This window comes from Benincasa hispida, chromosome 12, assembly GCF_027475165.1.
Source record: "Benincasa hispida cultivar pf3 chromosome 12, pf3_genome.v1.1, whole genome shotgun sequence".
Lineage (NCBI taxonomy): Eukaryota > Viridiplantae > Streptophyta > Magnoliopsida > Cucurbitales > Cucurbitaceae > Benincasa > Benincasa hispida.
The window spans coordinates 59,026,421-59,039,673 of NC_143489.1; the positions used below are offsets into that span (position 1 = coordinate 59,026,421).

The following is a 13,253-nucleotide window of genomic DNA, read 5'->3' on the forward strand; positions in this document are numbered from 1 at the left end:
TTTCTTAATCTCGCTCTCTCTTGTAATCTCGCGCTCTCTTAATCTCACTCTTTTTCTTAATCTCGCTCCCTCTCTTACTCTTGCTCTTTCTCACTCTCGTTCTATCTCTCCCAATACAAAATTTCGTAATGCTACATTCCCAGAAATAACACAACAAAAATAATTAAACAAACTCAAAATAATAAAACACCTTTCTGAAAAACCTGTTCCATTCTAAAAAAGTCTCGTCTTGGAAATCCCCGTTCGAAAAATCTCCATTCAACAAAACACCGTCGAAAACCAGAGAAGTAATCACCGTTGAAATGGAGTTTAGAGTTTAAAGAAATCACCATTGTATTTGTTTATGTATTATTGATTTGAGGCTTCCATCGTGAAAATTGTCAAATCATTCGTACACTGATGAACAATCACATCAAACCAGGGAATTTCAAGCGAGAGCGAAAATGTTTAGATTTGATATGGTGATTGATGTTAGCAGATGGTCAATTGACATTATTTTTTAAAATTAGTCATTTGACATTTTGGACCCAAAAATAGGTAATTTGTACAAATTTTCTAGGGGTGTTATTTGGTGAAATTTTAGGGCTAAAAATCGTCAACCAAAGGAGAAAAGATTGCAACGGATCACTGGATATCGAAGGTCTCGGTTTAGAAGCTGAATCGCGACGCCAGGAGTATCAGCCCAGAGGACCGTTGTGGGTATTCTCAACGCCAGCTCTCTCCCTTTGAGCAGCTCAGTCTTGCCGTCGCCGTCGCCGCCGCCCACTCCTGCCACCTGCGGCCTCCCTCCTACCGGGTTCGCACCGACTTTCAACTCTCTTGTTGTTACTGGTATTCCTCGCAATCTTATCTCTTCGGCAATGGCTCGTTGTTATCGTTTTGATTCTTATTCTTAAGTTCGATCTCTTTTTGCTATAGAATTGGGGATTTTGTATCTGATGTCAGGGGAAAGCTATTTGGCTCTCATGTATTCGATTTTTTCTTTTCCCCTTTTGCAAGCACATTCTAGGGTTCACGATTTTTGCAGACAAAATGTCTTCGGTTGGAACATCCAAGGGAATTCTGGAGATCGCCAAGTTTGGGATTTATGTTACTATACCTATCGTTTTAATGTACACCTTCGCCAACAATAGCAAAAACCTCCAGAGATTCATGGGCAAAGTAACTCTCTATCCCCCTTTCTACACACAATTATGTTTGTGGGTCTGCTCTTAATTTATGGATGGATTATTGACATATTTTCTTCGTATTTTGGGTTGGAAGTATCTTGCAGATCCTTGGTTTGTTCAATTCCTTTTCTTTTTAGAATTTATGTAGCTTTATGACTTTGCATATGGGAAATTCTGCTTTGGGGCACTGATTTTCTGGATCTAGGTATTAATCGATGGCTAATTTGCCATATTGTGTAAATAACACAATAAGAAATAACAGAGAGTGGGACTGGAAGTTGATACATAAAGACCATGTTTAAAATATTTTCTGGATATAATTAGCTCTAATTTTGTTTATTTTATACTTGTATCATCAATGGAGTGATGAATCTATGAGCCTTTGAGGAAGTACTGAACCACGGAAGTTACTCGAAATGCACTTTGTTAGTGAAGTCAAGATTTATTTGAATTGGTGTTCCTTTATCAGCATTTAGAGCCTCATTTAGAAGTATACAACATTAAATAGAATGTTAATGTTCTTATCACTTCAGAAGCAAAATGAGGTTGATATTTTGTTTAATTATCTCAATTTCTTATTAATTACGTTCTCTTCTGATAGTCATACATAGTGTATCCTCCTGAGGGACCAAGGCCTCCGTCTCCAGAAGAAGTAAGAGAGATGGCACGCGAATTGGCTCGAAAGAACAACATTCGTTGATCATATGTGATCTGTGACTTTTGCAATTTAGGCTGTATTTTTCGGAGTTGTCGAGCTAATTGGATTGCGTGTATTTATTTGTTTATAGAGGAGTGATCGATGACTATCATCAACATTTAGGAGCAACTGTTGAAATAACCTGTGGTAAGTTCAGATGGGATAAAGTAAATAAAGGCCAAGTTCAACTTGCTGAGATAAACAGCCTGCCTACCTATACGGTTGTGCTTTAGTAGGGGAAAAAAGCCTTTTAACAATGAGAGCTACTGCTCAACTGGGTGATAAGGCTATGTGATAATGAGATAAAAATTTCTGTTTAGATCATTGTGATATGTCATTGAGTTCACAGTGGTGCTGTTTTTCTTAATAAATAGGAACTCTAGAATGTGGTTGGAACTTGATAATTTATATCTTATATGTGGAGATCAAGATTTTTCAGCATCCTAGTTTGTTTTGTTTTGTTGTTATGGCTTTGTTTCAGGTTCTAATTGTTTGAGAATAGTTTTTACTAGACCAATTGCTGTGTCCCAATGATGAAGACAGCTCCCTACTCCATAGCTTTCTAAGATAGAAAGTTGTCCATGGCCTTAGTGGTTTTAGTGTGTTTGCCATCCCTTTATTTGAAAAAAAAGGGTAAATTAATCTTTTTGCTCAATGAGATTTCTTTCAATTTAGTCCATAGGTTAATTGAACAATCATTTATCTTATAAATATTTTATCTTCTTGAAGTGTTTTCTTAATCTATTTTTGAATTTTTTTTTTGGGCAAACCAAAACAACAGGAGAAAGAAAACAATTACAAACCTCCTCATCTTGATAGAGGAAATGTTATTTGGAAAAACATCTTTTTATATTAAGAGTTTTGAGATGATGCTGAAGCCTCAAAGGTATGGGGCTGCTTTGTTCTACCCATTAATGAGATTGATGACTTCTAAGGCAACATTAGATTGGACTCTCTCTAATCCAGATTGCTCGCTTTCGGACTCTCCACAATAGCTTCAGCTTCCAACAAATTCATTTCTTCTTACCCTAAGTGAATTTGTAACTACTCAAAAGCACATGATCTTCATGATCACGAGCAATCCAATTGAGCTATCTTTTGTGCTCCTTATACGACCACGTCATATTTACATTGAGTTTCCACCGGTTGACATTCGAGGGGCTCCAACAATGAAGGGATGAACTAGAGGAGGAAGGGATAGACACAAGGTCATGAATAGGAAGCTTTCTGATCACACCATCAGACTCTCGTCAAGTGCTTCTTGATCGATATTTTAGGACTTCAACATCAAAAACCCTTAGATTCACAAGCTTCATGTGATAATTATCGGTTTGACTCAAAAAACAGTTAGTACAAGTTCATTTATAATTTTTATAATATAATTTAAATAATAATTCTTTTAAATCAAAGCAATTATTAGAATTTCCTAATGTTTTGAGTGGATGAATATGAAATTGCTTTTTTTCTTTTTTAGGGTATGAAAAAAAATTAAGAAATCTTTTGTTTACTCAATTAAAAAATAGAAAATGGTATCTTTTTTGTTCAAAGAATAAAAATAAATACACGGGTTGACATTTTTTTTTCATATCTTTATTTTATGATTTTCGGGATGGGAAAAATTATGAATCCCCATTTCCAATTGAAATGAAATCTTTAGGTTAAATCAATGCAATTTAGGAGGACTCAATGAAAGGACATCAATTCAAGTCATGTATTTCTTAGATTCATGGACCCAATTCAATTCAGTGGGATCTTTTATTCACATTTTTTTTCCATCAAGAATGTTTTATAAAACTCTTAGACTCCCGAATTTGGAGTATCCTACTTTCACGCAATTTACAGGGTTCAACAAGCAATCGATATTTCACGATCAAGGGTGTAGTACTATTTGTAGTAAGCGGTTCTTATATATCATATTAACAATCGAAAGATGGTCGAAAGAAAAAATCTCTATTCTCTGCTCATGAATAAGATACTATCCACGGATCGATTAAAAATTCTCTAGCAATTTCAACTTTCAGTATAGACATCCCATTGAGCCTAACACCCTGGTGGTGGGCACTTTTAAATATTTGATGATTAAACATTCCCAAATTAAAAAGAAATAAATACAAACATTACCGATTCTCGATGGTCTGAATCTGATCTCATTCTCCCCTTGTTGATGGGCTTTCTAGGGACCTATTCCTTTCTTTCAAATTCGGCCTCTATTGTTGGGCCTCAGCCCAATACACAATTATCGGCCGTTTCAATCCAAGCCTGAAAATTGGCAGGGTGGAGTTTTTTTTTTTTTTTTTTTTCTGATTTATTTATTGTTAGGTTTGAATCTTATTTGAGTCTTTGAACTTTCAACAATATTCTATTTTGGTTTCTAAATTTTAAAAAATTTCTAATTTAATCCATAAATTTTGAATATTGTTTCATTTTAGTCCCTAAATTTTTAAGATTGTTCGTTTTAATCCCTAAACTTTCTCTGCTATATTAAGATTTCGTTAACTCTTTAACAAAGTGACGAGGTGATTTGTATGTTTAAGCTATCAAATAAGTAGCTAGTTTCAATTTTGAATAAGGTGGCAAAGCGGGAGAATTTAAAAGATATTTTTAGTTTAAAATTTTGGTCATTCAGTATTTTGGTGTGTTGGTTGTTAGCATTTTACTTCAACTTCATCTTGATCAATACATCTAGAGCATAGTCATCCAAAAATACAAGCTACTTCAAATTTCTATTGAATAGTTAACATAATTTTAATAGTAGAGACTAAAATAAACACTTTTTCAAAATTTAGGGACTAAAATGAACATATATAAAAGTTTAGGAATTAAAATAAAACGAGTTTCAAAGGTTAAGGACTAAAATAAGATTTAAACCTTATTTTTATTACTCTTGTTTATATGAAAATTGAGTTAAATATCAAAATTGTTGAAAATATTTTAAAATATAACAAAATATTATTACGATATTTGTCTATGTATTTGAAAACAACACCACTATTTATCTTTACCTCACCCAAAAACGGTTTTCAATAAATTTTTTTTTCTTTTTATGAATTTGTTTTGGTAACCAATTTCCATTTATTGCTTTCTATTCTTGGATATAATAAATAAACAATTTCGTTGGAAAATTACTTTCCAAAATATATACTATTAACTAATTTTTTTGTCTTTTTCTTTCTCAAGTTAATATTTTTGTTATGTCGTTTATGTAATTTGTGAGTCCAAAATAATAGAAATAGCAACTTCATTAATGATTCCAAACTATATATATATATATATTTCCAAAAGCATTAAAAGAAATAAGAATTTCATATTTACAAGAAATCAAGTTTCCAAAATTCATAAACAACCTTGGTTTGCGTACGTAAATTGAATTAATAGAATGAGAAATACAAAACTTTACCCAATGAAATTGTTTTTGCAAAACCAACAAGAAAAACAAAAACAGATGGGTCAGTCATCAATTCATGAGTATCTGCAATGAATAAAAGTAATGATTGTTGTCAATAATACAAAAAAGAGTTTTGTTTGGTTATGGTTTCTATTTGGCTTGTGACTATTTTATGTGAATTAGTGTAATCTTTTGACACTTACTTTTAACTATGCAATTCATTTCATATTCAAATAATCCCAAAAGAAGCAAAAAAGAAAACTCCTAATCTTAAGAGCTTTTATTTAAATCAAGTAACAAAATTATAACCTCAACCAATAAAGTAGTGGGACAATAATGCCTTTACTCTCAATTGTAGGTCCAAATTTGCTTTCAAGAAAGATAAAACAATCAAATGTATTAGAATATAATAGTTATAAAGAGGATTTTAATAGATACTCGAGAGTTCACTTATTTTGCAAATAATTTTTTTGACAGAAAAAAAAAATCCTCTAATTTCAATTTCATTCATTTAAATATCAAACTTGAAATAAGTGTATCAATTTACACATTTAATTAAGTTTTCGTTTCAACCATGACAAAATCTCTTATGTTTTTGTAATTTTATCGCCTCCTCTTTGGTGTATGCTCTTGGAAGGGAGTTCATGAGATGCCTGATAGAAGAACTAATTACCCAAATTAAGTTTCATCTTTTTTTAGTAAGACTTTATTTGTAGTTAATTTCTTACTCTAATGAAGTTTTTTTTTTTAAAAAAAAAATATATAATAATAATCTTATCGCATCTTAATCAATTATGTGAGGTTTAGATTTAAGAGTGTTTTTTTTTTTTTTTTTAAAGTTAACTTGAAATGATGTATAGCTAACTTATTGATTTGACCTTGCTTTTGTTAATTTCTTATTTTTGTGGCAAATTGTTATTCTTTTAGCTAATCATTTTGTTATCTAGTTAAATATTAATGGAAAAAAAGTTGCATCTTTTTTCTTAGTGGAGAAAAAGGTGCAAATATCCTCAAATGTGTCATAAAATCTCTATCTTTTTTATTATTATTATTTTTTATGATGATCCAACTCATTAAGATTTTTCTTATTTCTTAATGTACTTTCTATAAACAATATAATATTTTAAAATACAGACAAAAAATCAAACAGAAGATAATATGAGCCATCTCTATACAGCCCTAACCTAACGCAGGCTCTAGAAAACTGATATGAATATATGGATGTTGAGTCTCAAATATTCCTCTTACCACCATACACACATTCTCATAAATCACAAACAATGTTTCTCATTAGCTTTCCTATAAAAGGCAGAAACTATTCCTTTCCAAACAAATTCCTAAATAACTTCACACCACATCATTTGCAACTAAGTACTTATTAAGTATAGTGTATGCTCTAGTTTATTGTATTAGTGTACGTTACTTTATTGTAATTGTTCTATTTACTGTTTTGTACGCCCTACTGCTTTAAAACAAGTGGGAGATTGTTGGGAATCGTGTCATAAATCTCATGGCTTGTAATGTAAAACGAAATTCATTTATTTAATAAAATAAAAAGTTATTTTATTTGACATTTAGACTTGTATAACTCAATCCAATAAATTAAGATCCGAGATTATTGTTGGAAACAAAGTAGACCCTCACAATACAACTCAATAGATAAGAGAAGAAGATTGTTCTTTTACTCACACAAGATTGGAGAAACTAGAACTTGAATTTTACTTTATTTTCTTGGCTTGCTTACAAATGACAAATCCTATACATATTTATACTAGTAGGAAAATACATCAAAAGACATCAATGATAAATACAAATACATGTGACTTTTCACCGATACATGAACATTCATCAATGTATCTTGTAATTCATATATTCCACTATTCCTTGAATCTCAACTATTCATGTATCTAATTAAATGTAATTCATGCACCTTGAATATAAGTCTGGATTAATTCTATCATTCTCCCTTAATCTAGACTTGAGCAACTCCAAGTTTTTCTCTGAACTTAACAAATAAGTCAAACTTCAGTGCCTTTATAAAAATATATGCCACCTGATCTTGAGTCTTGCAATGTTTCACTGTCACTTCTCCATCTTTAACCAAGTCTCTAATAAAATGATACTTGATTCTAATATGCTTGCTTCTTTCATGGAAGACTAGTTTTTATGATAATGCAATGGTAGAACCATTATTACAATATAAAGTCATACACTTCAATTCTTTCAACATCCATCTAAACCATAAAGCTTGACATCTAGCTACAGGTAAAGAGATATATTCTGCTTCGGTGGTAGAAAGAGCAACAACAGGTTGTTTTTTTAAGTCCATGGAAAAACACCCAAACCAATGCTAAAAACATAATCAGATGTACTTTTATGATCATCAACATTACCACCCCAATCACTATAACAAAAACCAACTAACACTGATTCTGGAACTTTCTTATAATAAATTCCAAAATTAATAGTGTCAAGAATGTAACAAAGCACTCGCTTACCCGCTTCCCAATGACTTCTTTTCGGGCTTGACATGAATATGCTTAACGTACTTACAACAAATAGAATATCAGGTCCTTGTTCTAGTCAAGTACATCAAGCTTCCAACTAAGCTTCGATATAAGCTTGGATCAACATCTTCTCCAATATCATTCTTGCTCAATTTCAAATTTGCATCTATGGGCATGTTACAAGGAAAAGCATTTTCCGTTATGAATTTTTTCAGCAAATCACGAGCATACTTTTGTTGTGAGAATACAATCTCTCCATCTTTTTTATTGACGTCAATTCCCAAACAATAATGGATGATATCCATATCACTCATCTCAAATTCTCTTTTCATGGAATTCTTAAAATCATCACACAACAGTTTATCATTTCCAGTAAAAAGCAAATCATCGACATATAATGAAACAATAAGAAATCTGCCTTACTTATCTTCTTTGACATAGAGTGCATGCTCATATGGACACCTTCGAAAACCTGTCTTTATAAAGAAATTGTCAATGCAACTATACCAAGCTCGCGAAGCTTGCTTCAATCCATACAAGACCTTTTTCAACTTGTACACTTTGTCTTCTTCTCCTTTTTTCACATAACCCAAAGGTTGTTCAACGAATATCTCTTCCTTCAAGTGTCCATTCAAAAAAGAGGATTTTACATCCATTTGATAAACTTTCCATTCATTTTGAGCAGCCAAAGACAAAATCAATCGAACTGTCTCATTTCTTGTCACAGGGGCAAAGATCTCTTCATAATTCATACCATATTCCTACTTGTAGCCTTTTACAACAAGTCTTGCCTTGTATTTTTCAACTTTGTCATTTGACTTTAGTTTTGTTCTGAACACCCATTTTACTCCAAGAACTTGTTTGTTTACTGGAAGATCCATCAACTCCCATGTTTCATTTCTCATTATTGCATCAATTTCATGTTCCATTGTAATCTTCCATTTTTCATTTTGGATCGCTATCAAAATTTATAGGATCAACACCGAAAAATAATGCAAAATTAGCAACATCATCATCAGTTCTGCTAGTAGCATTATAAATTTCTTGAATATTTCTCATTCTCCTTGGTGACATATCATCATCACTTGTGGAAGATGGCGATGCAGATGAAGATGATGTCGCTGCCTGAATCTCTACTTTCTCCGAGTCTTGAGCATCTCCATTACCATCCATGCTAACATGATATGGACTATCTGCTTCTCCAACGACATCCCAGTTCCAGGATTCGTCTTCATTGAAAATCACATCCCGACTAATAATAATCTTTTTCGACAAAGGATTATATAACCGATAAGTTTTAGAATTTTCACTATAACCTAACATAATACATTTTTTTGATTTATCATTTAATTTGCCCCTTAGCTTATTTGGTATATGAGAATAAGCTATACTCCCAAAAACTCTCAAGTGACGAACACATGGTTTCTCACCACACCATGTTTCATAGGAGTCATACCTGGAACACTTTTTGTAGGAGCTCGATTCAAAATATAAGTAGTACATGCAACAACATCTCCCTAAAACTCATTTGGCATCTTTTTTACTTTTAGCATACTTCTCGCCATCTCCATGATTGTTCTATTCTTTCTTTCTGCAACTCCATTCTATTGTGGAGTCATTCGAGCTATCTATTGATGATGGATACCTTGTTCCTTGAAAATTTATCAAAAACTATATATTCTCCACCACAGTCAGATCTTAAAGTTTCTATCTTATGGCCACTTTGATTCTTAGCTAAAGCTTTGAAAAATTTAAAACATTCAAATGCTTCACTTTTTTCTTTCAAACGATAAATCCATAACTTTCTACTGAAATCATCAATGAAGGCTATGAAATATCGACTACCTCCATTTGATATTGTACGCATGGGACCACACAAATCTGTATGAATCAACTCAAGAGGTTTGGAGGCTCTCCAAGCTTTATCAGTTGGAAACGGATCTTGGTGATGTTTTGCAAGTATACACACTTCACAAATATCTATCTCATGGTTGATATTTTGAATGCCTCTCACCATATGATTTTTGCATAAATACGATGGTGATCCCAAATTCAAGTGACCATATCAAAAATGCCAAAGCCAGGATGGATCCTTCATTATGCTGCTAAAACAAGAGATTTGACCATATGTAAATTTAAGAGGAAACATCTTATTACCTTAGTAATAAGAACACCAGTCTGATCTTTGATGGCACACACACCACCTTCAAATGAAACTTTTAGACCTCGCTGAAGTAGTTGGCCAATACTCAAAAGATTATGCTTCAAACATGGAACATAGAATACATCCACAACTTGTTTTGTGCCTTTCTTCGTCTTAACGAGAATATCACCTTGGTCTTTGACTTGCAATCTGGTATCACCAGTTTTCACTTCACTTTGGAGAGATTCGTTCAAAGTAACAAATATACTTCTATTTCCTGTCATGTGGTTACTACAACCACTATCAAGATACCATGTAGACTCTATAACATCATCTTGAGCACTACATGCAAGAAGTAGAACACCTTCATCATTTTTCTCCTCTTTATGCATCATTGTGGAATTTTTATTTCCATTTTTCGGTGCCCAACAATCTACTTGAAAATGACCATACTTTTTGCAATTATTGAATGTGAGAAAAATTACCACGACCACTTCCTTGATTTCTGCCAAAGCCTTTTCCTCTTCTACCTCCTCTTCCTCGAGATGAAGAAGAGCTTTCTTGTTGATTTTCAGAATTCATACTATTTCTATTATCATAGTTTCTTCCACCTTCTCGTCTGCCACAACCACCATGTCTTCCACGAGAACCGCCTCTGAATGAAATTTGCATATGAAATGCTTCCTCGGGATTAATATCAAATTGCTTCAATCTAAGCTCATGGGATTGAAGAGAACCTATCGAGCTATTTACTAATAGTGTAGATAAATCTTTTGATTCTTCAATTGTAACAACAATATGCTCAAACTTTCTAGGCATACTTCTAAGAATATTTTCAACAACTCTTTAATCCCCCAATTCTTCTCCACTTGTTCTCAAACTGTTAACAATTGCAAGAATACGATTGAAAAACTCTTCAATAGTTTTGGTCTCTTTTATCTTAATTCAATCAAATTCAGATATGAGAGCTTGTAGTCTTACCATCTTTACCTCATCTTCTCCTTGATAGGTGGATTGTAAAATATCTCAAGCCGCCTTTGTAGAAGTAACTGTTGAAATTCTTTCGAGGACATGTTCATAAACAGCTTGATAAATGAAGAACAATGTCTTCTTATCTTTCTTACGATTTTCTCTCAACTCAGCAAGTTGTTAATTAGTGAGCTCGTTCTTATTCTCAACTTCAGTGTATCCTCTTTCAACAATATCCCACAATTCTTGTGAGCCATATAACACTTTCATTTGAATACTCCACTGATTAAAATTCTTCCCACTGAATCTTGGAAGTTGGGGTTGTAACATGTTACCACTTGAAGCCATCTCTTATCTTAGCTCTGATACCACTTGTTGGAAACGAAGTAGACCCTCACAATACAACTCAATAAATAAGTAAGGAGATTGTTCTCTTACTCACACAAGATTGGAGAAACTAGAACTTGAATATTACTTTATTTTCTTAGCTTGCTTACAAATGACAAATCCTACACATATTTATACTAGTAAGAAAATACATCAAAAGACATCAATGATAAATGCAAATGCATGTGACTTTTTTACCAATACATGAACATTCATCAATGTATCTTGTAATTCATGTATTCAATTATTCCTTGAATCTCAACTATTCATGTATCTAATTAAATGTAATTCATGCACCTTGAATATAAGTCTAGATTAATTCTATCAATTATTTTATGTAAATTAAACATGTATGTAGATGACATACAGATGGATCATGTTTAAGTAATAACCTAAATGGTCTTATCCTGTAGTCTATAGATAAGGTTGAGTGTCTTATCCTGGTGACATTACGGATACAACCCACTTTGTAATTGTTATAATAGTTGTAAAGTGTTACAAAAGATTTGATTCTAATCGTTCATGTGGAGACATGCGAAATGATTAGTCTCTCTTTATAACGCCGTTCATTGAAGAGATTAACATTTCAATAGGATGACCATATGTGACTCGTCCTTAATCCTGAGTGAGTTGTGCACTCCTTCCTATGAGAGCAATCCTTTGATCTATATGAGTGTGAATGACCAAGTTTGTTGACTCAATAAGTCTACCATTTTGGGGATTTGTCTGAGTAGGAGTTGGGAACATAGTTACACAAGATGGAATTCATTCCTTCCCGTCTTTATGGTAAGTAGATGAATTGCTCCCTTAAGGGCTAATTCCGAATCTTGAACATTGAGGTCTTACCCTCTCACTGGCCTAGAGGGATTAGTTTATAGTTGGACTATAAACTGTTTGTTCATTAAAGAGATAAGTGGTACTTAAGGAGTTAGATGCAACTACAAGGATAAAACGGTAATTTGACCTAACTATAGTTACAAGTGATTTGTGAAGCGTTGACTTACTATTGATTAGTTATATCCATGGACACAAAAATATATCTACAGTGCGAAAATATAGTTGTGGGTCTTTAACGGAGTGACCTACAGTTAATGAATGTTGATTAATTTAATTAAGAAGTTTAATTAGTTAGTCTCGTATCATTGAGGCTTCTAATTTGTATGTCTATAAGGCCTCCTTGCTAGCTCACTAAGAGTAAAACAAGAATCAATTAGTTTTGGATTAATTTGAATTGTTCAAATTAAATAAAGTAATTAATTGTATAAGATGTAATTTAATATGATGCATATAGATACATTATAATATAAAGTTGATTTTGAATAAGGTTCAAAATTATACTTTATAATATGAGAGAGATAAATATTTGAATTAAATATTAATTAGATAAATAAGATTCATATAATACTATAGGTTATAATTAATATGAATAAGATTATATTAAAACTATAGGTTATAATTAATATGAATGAGATTCATATTAAAACTATAGGTTATATAAGAAGTTATTATTTATGATTTAAATTAAATTAAATATATGATATTTAATTAATTAATTAATTAATTAATATTTATTTACTTATATATATTTAATTTAATTTAATATATAAATTACTTAAATTAAACTTGAATTTAAAAAAATAACTCTCTTGAGAGTTATTTGTGAAGTGTAGAAGGGAGTTCTAACTCCCTTTCCAATCACTTCATCTTCACTCATGAAAAGAGAAGTAGATTTTTTTTTTTTTTTTTGTGATGTTGATTCGTTATTGGTATATATCACAGAGAAAAAAGAAAGAGTTTCTCTCTATAAAACAATTCTTATTCTCCCTCGTACAAAAAAGCAATCTCTCATAAGAATTCTCCCTACCAAATTAAGGATCCCATAATCCTTGATCCTTAATCGAAGAATAGCAAGAAAACCTAATGATGATGTGTTGCTAGGATTCATATTTGTTTGTGAGTTTGGAACAAGAGTTCGGTGTTTGTGAATTCGTGAAAA

General features: G+C 32.1%; 1 protein-coding gene across 2 annotated transcripts; it reads left to right on the top strand.

The window, feature by feature from the left end:
- Nucleotides 1–582: 582 nt before the first annotated feature.
- On the top strand, nt 583–2,307 carry LOC120092510 (sporulation-specific protein). 2 transcript variants are annotated; one of them, XM_039050606.2, is made up of 3 exons: nt 583–831; nt 1,000–1,161; nt 1,771–2,307. In XM_039050606.2, exons 2-3 carry the CDS (start codon nt 1,033–1,035, stop codon nt 1,867–1,869), a joined length of 228 nt encoding a protein of 75 aa, XP_038906534.1. In that variant the 5' UTR covers nt 583–831; nt 1,000–1,032; the 3' UTR covers nt 1,870–2,307. The 2 variants fall into 2 exon arrangements, with proteins under 2 accessions (XP_038906534.1, XP_038906535.1); XM_039050607.2 differs by having other exon boundaries at nt 597–831; nt 1,010–1,161.
- The last annotated feature ends 10,946 nt before the right edge of the window (nt 2,308–13,253 follow it).